This window comes from Ascaphus truei, chromosome 11 (genome assembly GCF_040206685.1).
Source record: "Ascaphus truei isolate aAscTru1 chromosome 11, aAscTru1.hap1, whole genome shotgun sequence".
In the NCBI taxonomy this organism is placed as follows: Eukaryota; Metazoa; Chordata; class Amphibia; order Anura; family Ascaphidae; genus Ascaphus; species Ascaphus truei.
In genome coordinates this window covers 59,054,548-59,074,440 of record NC_134493.1, presented here as the reverse complement: position 1 = coordinate 59,074,440, position 19,893 = coordinate 59,054,548, and the positions used below count along the sequence as shown (strand labels likewise).

Here is a 19,893-nt window from a genome sequence, read left to right as displayed (position 1 = left end):
ACCCCCAGTTGGACAAGAAACCCATGGTTGCACTCTATGAGGATACACACTTAATGGGACTACACAATATATCCCAGGCTGATAGCCAAGTGCTACACAACGCAAAACAAAAAAGGTTTATTAAATAAATAAGGGAGCACTATCAGGGAGTGTGGGATATGAATAAGGGTGTGTTTAAAAATACGGTAAATTGTGACCAGGATAGAGAGTGTTCTCTCACGCTCACCAGGTATAATTCTCATATAAGGGAAAATAAATGCCAAAGCATGTGTTAGGGTATAACCCTTCAAAGAGTACCTGATGGTGGGCATGTAGGCGGACGCTCACAGAGGTATGCAAGGGAGTCTGGTTATAGTGAAATTAAATAAGGCTTTTATTGCACCTGTTTCCTTAACATCAGGAAACCATCCAAACAAGGGGTAAACAAAGCTTTTATTCACTTGGGAGTATTTCTAGTGAAATACTACTGTATGCAGTCCACACTCCCTTTAGATAAGCATGTCTCCCAGCCCCAAACATATAGCATGAAATAAGCAGATATATAAAGTCTCATAAATGAAAGTCTTATCTGTTCCTTGTGGTTTGGAGGGAAAATCTTCTCTGTTCCTGCGTTGCTACCTTTCCTCAGGTTTTGTCAGCATTCAGGTTTAAAAGTTTCCCCTGTGTCTTGAAAGCAGCTCTGCTGTTTCTTCTGGCAGGGCTCAAGACAAGTTGTGAGAGTCAAGGACAATCTCTGCTCTGTCTCCAAGTTCAGCTCAGGTGTGAGCTAAGGAGTCTCTCTTCCTGTCTCAAAAGACAGGCTTTTCTTAGCAATCTAATCAGGCAGGTGGTGTTTGTTAATTGACTACCAGCAGTTAACCACCACACTGCTGGATTAGAGGCACATTACCTGAACAGGGATAACTCCCCTGTTACAGGGCAATATAGGAATTGTTTGCCAAGGTCCTGACAGAGTCTGAGGTAGAAGATTTTACAGACAGCAGGAGATACTAAACACAAAGTAACACTTAAAGTGTATAGTAATGTATCCCTGGTTAATCAAAAGCACTTAAAAAATGCAACATCCACGGAATAATGCAACATGTATCAATGGGTATAGTGTGTCATAACACTAGTATAAAGCAGAGGATTGGCATTTCAACGCATACCCTCTATCCCCTGAATAAAGTAATCTCCCATTAGTCAAGCTGCAGACATTGTCATTTAAACTGTGCATATATTAATCATGTCGGACTAAGGCATAAGGCAAGAAAAAGAGGGTAAGTAAAGGTCAGTATCAAATACTACCCGATCCGCCGAGTTGGTGTTAGTTTACACGGTACACCGGAGCTCCTAACATTGCTGGTCACCACTACCGACGTCAGAGGAATGACATCATATAAAACCGACGGGCCGTTTCACATAGGAGGCTACGCTTCGTCAGGTAAGTGGTAAGAAACCTACTCCATTGGATCCTTAAATACCCGTTCTCGTAATGAGAAGGGGGGGTGCGGGCACGGGGGGTGCGGGCACTCTCCTCTACCTCTTTCCTGTAAGTGACTGACTAATTCGCTGTGCACATTTTGTTTGCAGACCACTTGGGACGCCCATAATGTTTATAGGGTAAACTCTCAACTAGGTCTCTTAGTCCAGTTCGCTCTCTTTGAGCGAGAATGCACTTGGGACTATCATTGTCAAATCGTGGCTACCTCTACCCCCGGGATGTCTGTCTTTGCCAGCCAAGGCGTCCAGACTTTTAAATATTTGCTGCCAGTGTCATTGACCAAACTTGTCAATTTTTCCATCTGGCATATGTACCATAATCGATTCCGAATCTTGGGGATATATGGGATCTCTGGTTGTTTCCACATAGCTGCGATCTCGCACCTCGTTGCTGTTGCAAAATGTGCAACTAGTTTATTACCTGATTTTGATAGGCCCTTCCATGGTCTGTTCAATAGGAACAGCCACGGGTCAGGGGGAATTGTGAGGTCAAAAATCCTCTGGATCCAAAGTCTAATTTCTTCCCACAGGTGTGAGATCCGAGGGCAAGACCACAGCATGTGCAACAGGTCCGCCGATTCTGCACACTGTTTAGGGCACAGCGGGGAGTATCCAGTGACAAACCTTGATAATTTTAGTGGGGTGAGGTACCACCTCATCAATACTTTATATGCATTCTTCTTCAAAGAAGTGCATATGGAGCTCTTGGCAGCAGCCTCTAAGATGGCCGTCCAATCGTCCTCTTCCAATTCCTCCCCTAAGTCCGTTTCCCATCTAACTTGGTACACCAGTTTTTGTTGTTGCTGTGAGCTCCCAGAACCGACCACTTCTCCATAAATCTGCGATGTAAGTCCCCGTGTGTCTGTTTTCGTCAGACAGAGCTTTTCAAATGTGGTTAGGGGCGGGAAGGGAGAATTTTTGGTGAAGAACGCTCTGATCTGGAGGTATCGGAAAATTCGGAATGTGGGACATTTTTCTCAGATCGGATTTGTTCGAATGATTTAACCCTGTTCGGTATACCCTCCAGATCTCTTAGCCTATGATATCCGTATCTTTTCCAGTGCCCTGCGGCGTTTGCTGCTAGTCCTGGTGCAAAGTCAGGGTTGCCCCATAATGGGGACATCAAGGAGTGTCTCGAAGTCAAGGCATGTTTATATTTAGCAGTCTCCCAGACTAACAACGAGTTGGCCACCGATGAAAGTGGCCGTTCAGCCCATGTAACAGCTGTTTTGGGTAGCCACAGCAAATTGTCTATCTCTAATGGGGCACAAGCCCTGTTTTCTATATCCACCCATCTTTTCAATGCTGGGTTGGTCTGCCATTGTGTGAGTTGACACAATTGCGCAGCTTTATAATAACGGGCCAGGCAAGGTACCGCTAGGCCCCCTGTCCGTGTGGTTTTTTTCATAATTGTCTTATTTACTCTCGGTTTTTTCCCTCCCCATATAAACTCGGAGATATCAGATTAAAGTGAGAGTATGTCCTTCAGGCTAAGTGGCACCGGTAGAGTCTGAAACAGGTATAGGATACGGGGGAGGAGATTCATCTTTACGCTATGTATCCTACCTATCCAGGAGATCTTATAGGGCATCCATTTTTTAAGTCCTCTTTCAGTGTCTTAATTAGCCTGGGGTAATTAGCGTCATAGATGCCTCTGTAATCTTTGGTGATGTGGACTCCTAGATATTTAATGTGTTTCGGTTGCCAATTAAAATTAAAGTTCAGACTCAGTAGTTTTTCAGTTTCCTTTGGGAGGCTAATATTCAAGGCCTTGGATTTGGTTTGGTTTATTTTGAATCCTGATATTCTATTGAATTTATCCAACAGGTCAAATAGGTTCGGCAGGGAGGTGAGAGGCCTGGAGATTAGCAGCAGTATATCGTCCGCATACAGGGCAACCTTATGGGATTGTGAATGCACCGTAATCCCTGATATATCCGGGTTGTTATGGATCTGCGCTGCCAGGGGCTCCATACACAGGGCGAATAACAGGGGAGATAATGGGCACCCCTGTCGTGTGCTGCTTTTAATTTGAAATAGATTCGAAGGGAAACCCTGATGTAGGACCCTGGTAGCGGGGCCCGAATAGAGCGACATTATCGCCCCACTCACCCTTTCCCCAAAGCCAAATGCTCCGAGCGTCTGTTTTAAGTAGGGCCAGTCAATCTTGTCAAACGCTTTTTCTGCATCCAGACTCAACATCATAACGTTTAATTTCGGATTATTGGCTATTTCTAGCAGATCAATGATTCGTCGGGTGTTGTCCGCAGCTTGTCTACCCATTATAATGCCGACTTGATCTGGATGAATGAGTCTGTGCAGGATATGATTTAATCTATTGGCCAGTAGTTTGGCGTAGATTTTAACATCCGTGTTGAATAGGGAGATTGGTCTATAACTTTTGCAATCCTGCGGATCTTTCCCTGGTTTATAAATGACTGATATTGACACCTGGAGCATCTGCTTCGGGAACGAGGCTCCTGCCAAAACAGCGTTATACATTCGGAGCAGCGCTGCCCCGAAAACCCATCAAGCCCCGGGGCCTTTGAGGGCTTGAGGTCTGTGATGACCTGGGTAAGTTCTTCCAATGTGAAATCAGCCTCCAACCCCTCCCTGTCCTGCGCGCTCAGCACTGTTAGGTTGAACCTTGCTAGAAAATCTTGCATGGCCCTTGCCGTTTTGAGATTATGTGCCACTTTCTCCCCATTATATAAATTTTCGTTGAATGATTTGAATTCCTCGACTATGCTTTTTGGGTTGGATGTGGACGAGCCGTCTTTCAGACGCACCGCCTGTATGTTGTAATTGGGCTGTCTAGTGTGTAGTTTACGCGCTAGCATGGTATCTGGCCTGTTAGCTTTTTCGTAGAATTTCCTCCGTGATCAACTCAGAGATTTGTCAACCCGGGAGACCAACAGCAAATTTAGTTCAATTTTGGTGTTCTTTATCTCTAATAGGACCTCCGGATCTCGCTTCAGTTTGTGCCTTGACGTAAGAGAATTTAATTTGGCTTGGAGGGCTGCTATCTTATTATTGCGCTCTCTCTTTCTACGGGCTGCACTGCCAATTCCCCTCCCCCATTTTGTCTTCTCACCCCCTTTTTTCTTTCTTCCTTTATTTACTCGCCATGTAATTCAGATTGTTTTTCATGTGGTTATGATATAGTTTGTTGGAAAAAGATCACATGGATACCTGTTTGGTTTTATGTGATCTTATACACTAATAATGATATTCTGGTTGCCTATGATTTGATCTGTCTACAATTTATTTAAATAAAGTTGTAAAGTTATTGAAGGGATGGACCTGGGGTAGCGCGCTCACCTCTAAACATAGGCTGACGTCAGGTGATTATCTAGTCTAATTAAGATTTTGTTTATAAATAAAGTTTTCTGTGTCAAAATTGCCTCCACCAATAGAAAGTCACGCTTCCCCATAGCTTGAGGAGGAACGTGAAACAGACTTGGTACAGCGCCTGATGTCCCAGCCCACACCAGTATTTAAATTTGCTATTTTAACAATTTCTCACACCAAGATGAAGCGCTGTAGGCGTGAAACGCGTTGTGTGTTTCCCCTAACTCTTTAGGGGTTCATTTTTTGTATGACCCAATAAAGTCTTTTTTATGAGGAAGCCCCCTCTGGAGCCTTGTTTCATTGGAGAAGAACTGGCTCAGTGAGTAAAGACACTGACTGGCACTGAGTGTGGAGCAGGGGAACCTGGGAGAAGGAGCGGCTCAGTGAGTAAAGACACTGACTGGCACTGAGTGTGAAGCAGGGGAACATGGGAGAAGGAGCGGCTCAGTGAGTAAAGACACTGACTGGCACTGAGTGTGAAGCAGGGGAACCTGGGAGAAGGAGCAGCTCAGTGAGTAAAGACACTGACTGGCACTGAGTGTGAAGCAGGGGAACCTGGGAGAAGAAGTGGCTCAGTGAGTAAAGACACTGACTGGCACTGAGTGTGAGGCAGGGGAACCTGGGAGAAGAAGTGGCTCAGTGAGTAAAGACACTGACTGGCACAGAGAGTTTGAAGCTGGTTCAATTTCCGGTGTCAGCTCCTTGTGACCTTGGGCAAGTCACTTTATCGCCCTGTGCCTCAGGCACAAAAACATAGATTGTAAGCTCCACGGGGCAGTGACCTGTGCCTGCAAAATGTCTCTGTAAAGCACTATGTAAAACTAGCAGAACATGTTATTATTATTGGGTAGTGCTCCGATTTTCCTATTCTTGTTCCTGCAATGGCATCAGCGTGACAATACTCAGCCTGGCTATAAAAGAGCTTTTACATTCAGCCCTGGCCCACTTGCATCTCTACAGACTTTCCGGCATTTATATATGGCTCAAAACAACCCCCTCTTGTTATCTAGATACTGGGACATAATATTCACATTTACATTGCTATATTTAGCCTAACTCTGATGAACTTATCGCCTAATAGGGGGAACTCAGACTTACTTTTACCCATTGTACCTAAGGTACTAAACCAACAGCACCCCCTTATCTCAATTAGGGGATAAATAGCCCACCAGACAATCAAAAGGCATAGTCTGATCGTATCTGCGCATTAACTGGGATTAATTGCCCAATTTAATTTACAGGGAAATTTGAACAATATTTTATTGATTGCTGCCAATAACAGCACTAATATTGTTCCACTTTATTTCAAATGTTTTTATTATTTTGGTGAAAACAACAAAGGAGTTATATGAAATTTTCTATACTACAGCACAGTAAATGCCACTTTTAACATTTTTCTTTTTCAAACTTCTGGAAACATATAGTGATATTAGATCAAAATAATTTTCAAAAGAAAAAAGGTTAGAACTTATTTGTGCCATTTTCTCCTATTCAATTTGTTCTTATGATTTGCGTATTTCTCCTCTATTAAATTAAACATGGATGATATTATAAAAAGAAAGGAAGTGAGAAAGGACAGAGGAGAGGGGAAGAAGAGAGAGGGGAGAAAAAAAATTGGGGGGAAAAGGGCTCAGATAGTAGGGGAGTGGGGACTCATCGTCGTTCCACTTTAAGTGGACTATAACTCCATTGTTATACGCCCCAGGTGTTTTTAACAATTTTTGTACTCCATTATTTTTATCTTGTTTAGAAATAGAAATTATTTTATCCATATCACTAATACTATACATTATACTAGGGGTTACCTCATAGGTTTTTTTCACTACACTCTTCACAACAGTATTTAAAGTGCATTTCTGAGTCTCAAGACTGATACCACTACTGAACAAATTAGATCTGAGAATGCATATATTTGGGGTTTCTATACTTTCCCTGTCTTTGTGGCAATATGATGAGCAATTTCGCCAGAAGATGGCCGTACGTAAACAACTATCCTGGGATACAAACCACATGGACCTATGGGTAGAGATTTATACCACTGAAAGGCCGACTTCGTTTCATGAGGGGGCCGGCAGCAGGGAATCCTTCAGCTCACTGACCACTAGTGGGAGAGGAGTGTGCTGGTCCTGTATGAGGGGCAATATAAGTGCAGTGACTGCAGGTACCTGCATGTTTGCTCAGCCTGCGAGGGAGCTTATTACAGTGCCAAATGTTACAGGAGTAGTGGTCGTGGAGGAAGAAGGCCAGTGCAGCAGACTTTAGCAAAGGGCGGCAACGCCAGGGAGCGCCGAAAGATGGCGCCATTGCTGGGTGTCTACCCCAATAAAGAGGCGGTCCGCTTGTTACAGGCAGGCTTTTGGGAGGGGTTTTGGATTCCATTTGAGGAAAGAACAGGGGGTTGGGAAGCAAATAATATAAAATAGGTCATGGAGAGGGAAGGCCTTGCATGGGAACAATTTGAGGAGAATGAGTTGGGTAGAATGGCAGGCCCATTTAGTGCTCTGCCTATGCCAGGGCTGACAGTTTCACCATTGGGCATAGTTCCTAAAAAGAAGTGGGATCCTGGCGGTTAATTCAACATCTGTCTTATCCAGAGTGATCGTCTGTGAATGACGGCATCGACAGGGAGCTTTGCTCGGTGGGTTTTGCACATTTTGATCAGGCTGCAGCATTACTGGGCAGGTACGGGCAGGGCGCGCTTCTGGCGAAGGCGGACATAAAGTCGGCATCTAGGTTACTACCAATACACCCTCAGTGCTTTCACCTACTGGGGTGCAAGCTGGGTGACCAGTATTTTGTGGATTTATGTTTGTCGATGGGGTGTGCCCTGTCGTGCTTCTACTTTGAAACTTTAAGCACTTTCCTGGAATGGTTAGTCTGGAAAAAAATGCAGGCGGTTGAGAAAGAGGTGAAACGTTAAAGCTGCAGTACAGGCAATATCCTGCATGTGTGTTTTTTTTTATAAATCAGTTCTGTAGTAAAAAAAAATACTTTTAGCATTTTCTGTTTTAAAAACAACAACTTTGAAAGACCAATTTTCTTGTATTCTATTTTAACAAGCATGCTTGTTCCTATAGCAACGATTTACATTCCCCATATTTAAAGATGTCGGCAAACTTTGCCGATCAATAGACGGACAACGAATTGACCGGCAGCTATGCAGTTCTTTAGGTAATTAGAGATTGCACACATGAAACTATTGAAGTAAAAAAAAAAAAAAAAGGACTGAACTGCAGCTTTAATGGGACACCAGGTTTTTGCAGCCAGAATTATGTCTGTGGTGAGGGTATTTTCCAAATGGCTAGCGGCTGCTACGACTGGGGTGAGACGTCCACATCATTTTATAAGGGTAACCGCGGGGACACGGAAGGATTTGGGGGTGTGGGTGGAGTACTTGCATTGCTACAATGGGAGGACACTGTGGAGGGGTCGGCCGATATCCAACAACGAGCTCCAGCACTTTACAGAAGCCGCCGTGTCAGTGGGATTCAGAGCGTATTTTGAGGGGTCATGGTGCGCGGAGTGGTGGCCGGATTCTTGGGTGGAGTCGCAGTTAATAAAGAACCTGACATTCCTAAAATTCTTTCCTTTAGTAGTTACAATAAGACTTTGGGGAGCACAGCTGGCTAACCGGAATGTAGTATTCTGGACTGACAATATGGGGGTGGAAGAGGCAGTTAATAATTTTGGGTCCCGCTCACCCCCCAGTGTTGGCTTTATTCTTGCCTGTAGTTAAACATAGCCTTTAGGGCTAGGCATGTGCCTGGAGTGACTAACGGGGTTGGTGACTCTTTATCCCGAATGCAGTTAGCAGAGTTCAGGAAGTTGGTGCCAGAGGCGGATCCAGTCGGCTGATGTTTAAAGGGTACAGATGATCCAACTAAGACATTACTAGTGAGGACGGAAGTAGCTGGTTTGAAGAGGGACTCAGAATTTCAAAAAGAGGTGCGGGTGGGGGGCTGTCAATCGAGAGTGTGATACCGGGGCCCGGATCACTCAGGATCCTTGTGCTGCAGTCTAAGACAGATCAGCAAGGCCGGGAGTCTTGGGTTTTTCTAATGGTGTTGGGAGACTATATAATCTGCTCGATATAGAGGCTGGGAGCCTACATGGAGGTTCGTCCTCCTATCTCAGGCCCAATGCTGGTGCATGCAGATAGTGGGCCGGTATCAAGACTTCAATACCAGCAAGTTTTTCAATCATGCCTTGAAGATCTAGGGATAGATGTTACCCGATTTGGGACACACTCCTTTCACATATGGGCGGCAACAGAGGCAGCTCGGGTCAGCTTGGGAGCTGAGGTGATCAAAAGGATTGGCCATTGAAAATCCAACCGGTATCAAAGTTATGTTAGGCCTGGGTTGAATGAAAGGCTGGGGGCTGATTTTGTTTAGATATTTTAGGTTTTTCGCCCCCAGACGTTTGGATCAAACGTTGGAATTCTTCTATTCATTGGGCAAATAAGCGTGCAGTTGTCCAGTCATACAGGAGAAATTTGGGCATGAGCGGGAAACAAGGAAACATGTTCTGGTGGGGCAGGCAAGGTTTGAAATGGAATCAGTTGTTACCAGAATTGCTGGTACTGGCAAGGGATAGGAGGCCCCCCAAAATGTGATTATTCATGTGGGAGGGGGGGGAGTAATGATGTGGGTGTGGTGACATCATTAGACTTACCTAGGTCAAAAAGGTATGATCTAACGCAGATTCAGGTGTGTTGGGGGACGTTCCAGATGGTGTAGTCAGATATTGTCCACAGGAAGGTGTTGAAGGGGGCGCGGTGAGCTCAGGTGGTGGAATGGGGCGCGGCGAGCTCAGGCGGTGGGTCGCATGAGAAAGAAAATGAATGGGGCAACTTTAAGGAAATTAAATAGCCCTTTTGGTGGCAGCTTTTGGGTGAGGTGTGTAAGTGCACGGTAACCTTGCCAGCGGGGGCTATATGTTGCAGAATAGACCCGTGGTGGTTGGGGGTAGCGAGTGGGCAAGGCTCATTTGTGCATGATTCCCTGGGGCCCAGTCTCGCTTAACGGCTGGGTGATGGGCGCCCGGCTTGATGGGTTTTGTGGGCCATGGTTGGGGTGCCGTCGCCATTTCCTGGGGGAAGTGCACGCTAGCAGGGTTGGCACTTACCAGGGTTTATTATTTGTGTAAATAAAGCCGCGGCCTTTTGTCAGGATGTGCTCACCACAAACGAGACGGGACCGCGGTGCTGAGGTGGGAAATGTAATTACGCCACCCACAGCCACGAGGGCACGTCTTGATTGAAGAATGGTCTGGAATTCCGGGATCGGGGTAGGAGAGGTACGGATGGTAGAGGGTGCGGTAGCCAAGTCCAGGGTTAGAGAGAGAGACGTTGTCGTTTACCGTAAGCCAGAATCCGAATGCCAGAGATGAGGAGAGTCGTGATGCCGTATGCCGAATTCGGGATGCCAGAGGTGCAGGAAGACGTAGCAGAAGCCGGTCCGGTACACGAGGAAATCTGTGGAACAGAACTAGGGAGGCAGAGAGTGATGAGAACAACTGGTTCTATGCTCAGCCGATGAGTTAATGAATCTGGAGGGTATATGTAGGTATGAGGAACCAATAGCCGAGTTGCAAGGTGGAGGTGTGTGAATGGGCCAGGCTGAGACAGGGATAGGTCTAGATGAGTTCCTGGAGGAGGAGCTATAAATCCTAGAAGTATTGGTGCATTGTATAGTGGCATTGAAAAAGGGTACTGTCTCTTTAAAGGGTTGGTGCGCCCCTGTGTGGCCGCGCCTCCCTGTGGCAGTGTCTGCAGCTGCGTGCGCGGACCCACGCCCTGAACCGAGGGCAGAAGAGAAGACTTGACGTGCGCGCGCGCGCGCATAGGAGGAACGTAGCTTGGCGCCATGGGAAAGGAGTCTATGCGAGCCGCGGGAGACCCAGACAGAGTCGCGGGTGAGTAAGGAGCACACCGTGCACGGCGTGACTCCTGCTTCCTTACACCTTTGTACTTCCAGACCTTCATTGTGTGTTTATTTATATGTGTGTTGGGGGAGGGAGGTTCGCAGCTCCGAAGTCATGTTATTACTTGTTAATCAAGAAACAGCTGAGCAAGACGTACATTAATTTATAGATGTTTGTGGATTGTTAAAGTTTGTGTAGTTTTCCCTTTTATTACTGATCAGCTGTAGCTATATGACAATATATATAATGTAGTCAACAAACATTACTTTCACCTTCCTTTCTGATTTGGGTACATGATATGTATATAATATATTGCAACCATTACTTTCTGATAACTGATAGTGAGATATAAGACACCCCTGTTTGGGACAAGGTTGTATCCCCCACACAGTAACGTGACATAATGTAGACATGGACACAGGATTCCTCTTACATCCGGGAACATTCCCAAGGATACTGAGGCCTGAATGTAGCAGCAGATACAGAAACGTGTTTAACATGAGAAAATATAAACCCAGGAAAGAGTTAAAATAAAGTACTAAAGAGTTCCTCAGATGGGAGATCCCCCAAGATACAATGTAAGAAATGTTTCCTCCGTCCCATGAGGCTGAGCAGAAATTAGTAACTTTAATTAGTTCCCCAGAAAGGTGGCAGGTGGCAGTAGTGAGCTATATAAGGCAGAGCTGTGTGTGTGTGAGAGACACACTGTGCCTCATACACTGACACACACACACAGTGTGTGATCACATACACTGTACAGGTAAGAGAGGCACATATGGCTGTGTCTAATTCCTAAGAAAGGGCTTGTAGAGACTATAGCAGCAAACATCACACACTCACCCAGCACAGAAACAGCTCCCTCCCCAGCACAGGATGCTCTCTGGTGAGTAATGATACTCGGTACTGATGTATATTTATGCAGCTAATACATATATGTCCAGTTTAGCAGTGAGAGGAGCTGCAGAGTCTTATTGCTGTTTCCTGCAACATGTAAATTCAGGATCAATGTCACCAAATGTACGAAAACAAGAATTGTCTATGAGATCTCAGATAACATATTATTGGGGTTCTGTAATGGGGGAAGGGTTCCAGTCAGTGTGCCCAATGTGTCTGTCACTTGGCACAACCTGTGTGTTAGGATCCACATTATTAGCAGTACTAAGTACTTAATAACAGAGGGATTATTATATTACAGTATCTAAATGCCCTAATACCCCAAACATGCAGCACAGATTTATTACAGGGGACCTAACTCACTCAGCTCTATTTCTGCTGATCTTTATATCACAGGAAATAATCACAGTGAAAATAGTAAATTAAATGCATATTTCTGATCAACAGCAGCACAAAATAATTGGCACACATGATTGTCAGTGATTAGCAATTATTAGAGTGTTACAATAGAACAGGGGTATAATTTCGCTTTCTCTGTCTAATCCTTATTCAATATAGCAGGGGTTCTTAACCTATTCTCCATGGACCTCCTGCGGGTCCGCGGAGCAGGTGCACAGCGACTGTGGGAGAAAAACAATACATTTTTAGAACTGCCTAAAATAGAACTGGAAATAAAACATTAAATACTTAAGGATTTAGCTGTTTGTTGGTTCAAAAAAGTTAAGAACCACTGCAATGTACAGTGACGTACTTCCCTGTGCTAGGGGAGACTTCAGTCTCTGTTATTTGAATAGAACTGATCTCTTCTCCAGCATTGGTTCATGTGTCTAATTGTGTTACTGTGTATCCTCTCTGCACCTGTAATATTGTGTTACTGTGTATCCTCTCAGCACCTGTAATATTGTGTTACTGTGTATCCTCTCAGCACCTGTAATATTGTGTTACTGTGTATCCTCTCAGCACCTGTAATATTGTGTTACTGTGTATCCTCTCAGCACCTGTAATATTGTGTTACTGTGTATCCTCCCAGCACCTGTAATATTGTGTTACTGTGTATCCTCTCAGCACCTGTAATATTGTGTTACTGTGTATCCTCTCAGCACCTGTAATATTGTGTTACTGTGCATCCTCTCAGCACCTGTAATATTGTGTTACTGTTCATCCTCTCAGCACCTATAATATTGTGTTACTCTGTATCCTCTCAGCACCTGTTATATTGTGTTATTGTGTATCTTCTCAGCACCGTTAATATTGTGTCTTGTTTGATTTTCCAATACAGGCGACTTAATGATCAACATAAGCCTGGAAAACCAAACAGTATTACACGAATTCTTCCTTCTTGGATTCTCTGATTTCCCAAAGATTCGGTACATATTATTCCTGATTTTTTCCCTCATCTATCTGATGACTTTGACAGGAAACCTTCTGATGCTTGTCCTTATCCACAATGACTCCCGTCTTCACAACCCAATGTATTTCTTCCTTGGTAACCTGGCGTGTTTGGACGCCGGCTCTTCCTCTGTCACTGTCCCTCGGATGCTCGCTGACTTACTCACTGAAATTAGGACAATTTCCCTACCGGCTTGTAGAGCACAGGTGTTTTTCTTTATGACTTTTGCATGTTCTGAGGTCTTCCTGCTAGCAGGGATGTCCTTCGACCGATATGTTGCCATCTGCCAACCTCTGCATTACATTCAAATCATGTCTTGGGAAGTCTGTGCCCAACTGGTATCAGTGGTGTGGGCTCTTGGATTCTCCTACTCATTGATACATACATTTTGTACACACAGGTTGACTTTTTGTGGCCCAAATATCATCCAGGGCTTCTTCTGTGACCTGCCCCTCCTGTTACAGCTCTCGTGCACTGACACCTTCATAAACATCCTGCTCATAATTCTTGCAGTTTTATTTTTAGGATTACCTGCCTTATTAATCACTTTTATCCCATACATACACATATTTCGCACAATCATGAGGATCCCGACCAAGGAAGGGAAACACAAAGCTTTCTCCACCTGCGTGTCTCACCTGTCTGTGGTCTTTATATATTATGGGACTATTTGGTTCACTTATTTACGTCCCGCACCAAGTCACCCTGGCATTAGTGACAGTCTGGTGTCTGTTATTTATACAGTTATTACCCCTTTATTAAATCCATTAATTTACAGTCTGAGAAATAAGGAGCTCAAAGGAGCACTTAGAAATACTCTGCACAAACACTTTCACATAGGAACAGACATTAGGCTGAGATTATAGATGAGTTCTGGATTCACGTCAAGGTGAGAAAGGTATGTGAGGGATCTGTAGGTGCTATATACTGTGCTAGTGTTACATAAGGATTGAAGAATTACTGAGGTTTCTAGTTGAGCAGAATGTCTCCCTTTTATATATCTAATACTGAAATAATACATGTACAATTTGGGAATAAAAGGCTTTTGATTACGCAGGTGTGTATGTGGTTACTCAGGTCAGAAAGTAAAGCAAAGAAAATACTAATAAGGGGAAAATATCTCCCAAAGGTGCCTGCCCCTAAGTAAGTAATGGGGCCACACACAAGGAATCTGTAACAGAAATATAAAAGGCAGCTCTCAATCAGCGCAACTCAATGTTTGTTCGTCTTGGGACCTTATGGGTCAATATGGTTTTGTAATGACTTTAGAAAAGTTAATGAAGTCTCGAAGTTTGACACCTATCCTATGCCCCAGGTAGACGAGTTAATTGAGAGGTTGTCGAGGGCCCATTTTCTAACCACTTTAGATCTTACAAAGGGTTATTGGAAAATCCCGTTAACTAAGTCAGCAAAAGAGAAAACAGCCTTCTCCACACCTGATGGCCTCTTCCAGTATACCATTTTATCCTTTGGCCTTCATGGGGCGCCTGCATCCTTCCACATGTTGATAATTAAATTGTTACAGCCGCACTCGAATACAGCCGCACTCGAATTATGCCTCAGCGTACTTTGATGAGGTAATTCATAGTCCAGATTGGGACTCACTTCTACAAAAGGTTGAGTCAGTGTTGAGAACCTTTCAGGAGGCGGGTCTTACAGCCAACCCAGCTAAATGTTCAGTCGGCTGGACAGAAGCAAAATATCTGGGCTATGTTGTGGGAAGGGGGACTGTAAAACTCCAGCTCAATAAAGTAGAAGCCATTGAGAATTGGTCCCGTACCCTTAGGAAAAAACAGGTTAGGATATTTCTAGGCATTGTGGGTTACTACAGGTGATTTATACCCCATTTTGCAACCCGGGCTGCACAGCTCGCAGACTTAGTAAAAACAAGGGCACCCGGTGTGGTAAAATGGAGCAGTGGTGCGGAGACCGCGTTTTTAGACCTGCGCACAGCGCTCTGTTGTCACCCAGTCTTGGTAGCCCCGGATTTTCAAAAATCATTTTTCTGCAAACAGATGCCTCCGAAGTAGGTTTCAGAGCAGTCTTGTCTCAGTTTGTAGGAGATGAGGAACACGCGGTCTTGTATTTAAGTCGCAAATTGTGTCCCCACGAACAAAGATATGCCACGGTAGAAAAATAATGTTTGACCGTAAAGTGGGCAACGGACACTTTCAAATATTACCTTTTAGGCAGGTCTTTTACCCCCATCCCAGACCATGCACCCTTACAGTGGATGCATAAAAACAAATAAAAGAATTATAGGGTTACCCGCTGGGTTCTGTCATTACATCCCTACAATTTCACAGTGCCACATCTGCCAGGCATACTGCACGGTAATGTCCGCTTTCTTTAAAAAAGACGAAAGAAATTGAACTAATAAGAGCTAATAACAACATTTGTTTTTTAAATAAGTTTATTAATTGTATTACATTTATATTTTACTACAATTAGTCCTTGTTATGTGACAAAGAGAGTGTGAGAGTGTCTGTAAATGTCGGATCTAGAAAAAAAAGCCAGATGTGAATCATTAGTTTCCTGAACCCCATAACTAGTGTCTGGACGCCCCTGCATCACAATATCTAAAGCAGCAATCCCGCCTGAGATATTACCTGATCCGCAGTCCCTCAATGTCCAGGTACCCTCATTCCTGCAATGTTATATATTGGAGGGGAGGTGTTCCGTACCTGTCTTCTGGGTTAGGGGGGGTTCCGATGTCTCCCATGTGAAGCTTGAGTCAGATCTTGAAGAAAGCAGTATAGGTTATTTCGGTGTAGGTGGAGGGCAGTTAAGTTATATAGGGTAAATAAGATATCCAGAGTGTGAGACAGACACAGTGTGAGAATGGAGACAGAGAGACAGAGAGAGAGAGTGTTTGACACACACACAGAGAGAGAGAGAGTTTGACAGAGAGCGAATGTGACACAGAGAAATACTTTGACACAGAGAAAATGGGTGACAGAGAGAGAGAGGGTGACAGAGAGAGAGGGTAACAGAGAGAGAGAGGGTGAAAGAGAGAGAGAGAGAGAGGGTGACAGAGAGAGAGAGAGGGTGACAGATAGAGAGGGCGACAGAGAGAGAGAGTGTGACAGAGAGAGAGGGTGACACAGAGAGAGGATGACAAAGAGAGAGGGTAACAAAGAGAGAGAGAGACAGAGTGACAGAGAGAGGGTGACAGAGAGAGAGAGAGAGGGTGACACAGAGAGAGAGTGACAGAGAGGATGACAGAAAGAGAGGGTGACACAGAAAGAGATGGTGACAGAGAGGGAGAGAGAGAAAGAGTGACAGAGAGAGAGTGACACACAGAGAGAGAGAGGGTGACAGAGAGAGAGAGGGGGAGACAGAGAGAGAGAGAGAGAGATGGTGACAGAGAGAGAGAGAGGGTGACAGAGAGAGAGAGGGGGTGACAGAGAGAGAGAGAGAGATGGTGACAGAGAGAGAGAGGGGGTGACAGAGAGAGAGAGAGAGAGAGAGAGAGGGTGACAGAGTCTCTTTGGGTGTCTTTGACCTCTGCTTCTGCTCCTTATGTCTTCTTCCATTACTAAACTACACTCCCGACCTCTTCCCTTTCTATCTTAGCCCGCTATTACCGTCTCTGCCATCAATCATTACCCCCATCTATTGCTCCCCGGCTGCCTTGCTTAGCAACCCCATATCTATTAACCTTCTTAAGCATCCTAAATTGTACCACCATGATGTCAGATCCACCACTTATGGGCCAGTCTGTGTGAGGCGCAAACTTTGTCCATTGTTCTGCTGCACTGTCTCATTTTCTGCAGAGATTTTATGGCGCAAAATGTGTTATTCACCCCTGTAATTAGATATTGTGGATGTATCAGTGTTGTACATTTTAGATTGTCATGGAGACATGTCTCTCAGCATGGGGTGATTCTTCCAATGACCCTCTCCACCTCTGTAACAGAGTCCCCTCATCCTTGTAACCCCCTTCCGCCACCCAAAGGACCTGCTGCACACACCGCTCCTTTAGCCCAGACATCCACATCACCAATCTGCCACCTTCCATCACCCCGCCCTCCCTCCCGCCCGCCCTCCCTCCCTCCCTCCCGCCCTCCCTCCCTCCCTCCCTCCATAAACGTAGCGCTATAAAGAGATCTCCTTGCCACATCTTTATGCTGGGACCTTCTTGATTGTAGTGGCCTCCTCTCCGCCTCCTGCTATATTTCCGTAGCTTGTGTGGACATCCTGTGCCGGACCTCAATCCATTCTGAAGGGACGACCAGGACCGGGATCCAGGATGGACGGAGACTGCAGTAGAGTAGAAAAGGTGCAATGTCACTTTAAACTTTTAACTTGCAAAAGAACCAAGATGAAAATGTATGAAACGTTGTCCTTTTAGGGGCTTAGTTGCCTTAAATAAAGAAATTGTATTTCATGCCACGTGTAGAGCCCCACATTTCCTTCCAGGCTGGGTCGGGTGTGGGCCCCTCTTCAGATTCGGCTTCACAGTGAGTTAAATATGTTTTTAAACCCAGTTTCTCTAGGAAGGAATCACCCTCTTCAAGGCTTTTAATTTATAGAGCTTTACCATTCTTTATGACCAGCAGGCCCAACGGAGAAATCCGCCGGTAACAGACTCTCTTATCCCGCAGTATTTTGGTGACAGGCTGCAGCTTTCTTCTCCTGCTCAGGGTTACAGTGGACAGATCCTGGAATATCTGCATTTTAATACCCAATTCAATATGACTAGTGTTTCTTATGTCTTGACAGAGGTCGTCTTTGGTTCTGAAATAATGGAATCTCAGGATGATGTCTTTAGGGGGTTCTCCTGGTTGGGGCCTGGTGCGCAGGGCTCTATGGCACTTTATCTGTAAAAATGGAGAGCACAAAGTGATTGTACCCCAAAGGAAATTCACTTAAATGCACACCACTAGTTAAGATATAGCTTGTATTATTTATTACTTAAAACATATATTACAGAGTGTGTATGTAACGGTGTTTAAAAGAAATTAAATCAAATAACAAATGCACCAGAGTCACCTCTCGTATATAAACACTCCTACTCAATAGTAATGGTAGGGTGATGGGGACTAAATGGTACAATCAGCCAGGGTTGAGAAACCCACCAGATCAGTGAATAGCACAGATGGTATATTTATAGTGCTAACAGTGGAAATGGGATAACTAATAGACATATGGGTATCCCATTAGGGATAATCAGTACTGCCTGCACTGCACTGCAATGAATAGTAGATGTATATATATATTAAATTGATGTAGCAGCAGCAGGTAACACAAAGAGCGAAAGTCTTAAGCACCCCTTGCACAGCATAAATGTACATGTAAAGTGTTAACAACACCAGTGCATCAGGGGGCATGAAGTGAACCTCCAATAATACTAGGTAGAAAGCAGATTCACTTCCCTCACTGTTAGATTACACATGAGCAATACCCTAATGGTATATAGAGGCTATAACTCTGATCGACTGACTGAGAAACACAGTATTAAAACAGCTTCATAACAGAGACTGATGACAACATCACGTGCCCAACGCGCGTTTCCCTCCAGCTATGGAGCTTTGTCAGGGACAATTTTGCAATGGAGGCGGAGCTTATTTATACCCTGCCGTCTCTATGGAGACGCTATAAACAGGCTTATAAAGCAATGGCATCCAGTGGGGCTAAAATTAAAACCCTACTTACAGCAAGGCTGATACACATGAGCCTGTAGCACAATGTTACTATCATGTTACTGCCGGAGAACAGTGTGGAGCCTCAGGAGCAGTGCTTCTCTGCAGTGTGGAGCCTCAGGAGCAGTGCTTCTCTGCAGTGTGGAGCCTCAGGAGCAGTGCTTCTCTGCAGTGTGGAGCCTCAGGAGCAGTGCTTCTCTGCAGTGTGGAGCCTCAGGAGCAGTGCTTCTCTGCAGTGTGGAGCCTCAGGAGCAGTGCTTCTCTGCAGTGTGGAGCCTCAGGAGCAGTGCTTCTCTGCAGTGTGGAGCCTCAGGAGCAGTGCTTCTCTGCAGTGTGGAGCCTCAGGAGCAGTGCTTCTCTGCAGTGTGGAGCCTCAGGAGCAGTGCTTCTCTGCAGTGTGGAGCCTCAGGAGCAGTGCTTCTCTGCAGTGTGGAGCCTCAGGAGCAGTGCTTCTCTGCAGTGTGGAGCCTCAGGAGCAGTGCTTCTCTGCAGTGTGGAGCCTCAGGAGCAGTGCTTCTCTGCAGTGTGGAGCCTCAGGAGCAGTGCTTCTCTGCAGTGTGGAGCCTCAGGAGCAGTGCTTCTCTGCAGTGTGGAGCTTCCAGAGGCAGAGCTGTGCCACCTCTCTCCCAGACTTCAGAGTGGATAGTGACATTGTGCTACAGGCTCATGTGTATCAGCCTTGCTGTAAGTAGGGTTTTAATTTTAGCCCCACTGGATGCCATTGCTTTATAAGTGTCTCTTGCCCAACAATCAAGTGTTTGTTGTTTTTATATCAATTCATTGTATTAAACTGCTATCATTTCCTGCATACCTTATCAGTGATTTTTTGTTTTTAGTTGCACTATGATCTTTTTCTCTTTTTTTCTTCTATGTTGTCGTCTTATATGTTTGTTTGTTTGAGACTACATTGAAGATACTTCCTTGGAACTCATCCCAGCTGTATTGGACTTTATTCGGTCAGGCTATTATTTTTCATTTTTTTGAGGCGCCGGTTTATGTGTTTTTATTGTGTACTGTACATTGGTTTGTGTGACCTATCTTTTTTCCTGGCTGCCTCCACTCTAATATTTGAGTGTTTATACCTAGTATGTTAGTTGCTTAATTGTCACTAATTTTTATATATTATTAGCATTAGCGCTGTTCCCACTGCCCTTCCCCTTTTTCAGGTGTGTATGTGGTTACTCAGGTCAGAAAGTAAAGCAAAGA

At 44.8% G+C, this 19,893-nt stretch overlaps 1 protein-coding gene across 1 annotated transcript; it reads left to right on the top strand.

The window, feature by feature from the left end:
* Window positions 1-12,926: 12,926 nt before the first annotated feature.
* Window positions 12,927-14,027, top strand: LOC142463003 (olfactory receptor 5AP2-like). The gene has a single exon (XM_075565198.1). It carries the CDS (start codon window positions 12,940-12,942, stop codon window positions 13,906-13,908), a length of 969 nt encoding a protein of 322 aa, XP_075421313.1. The 5' UTR covers window positions 12,927-12,939; the 3' UTR covers window positions 13,909-14,027.
* The last annotated feature ends 5,866 nt before the right edge of the window (window positions 14,028-19,893 follow it).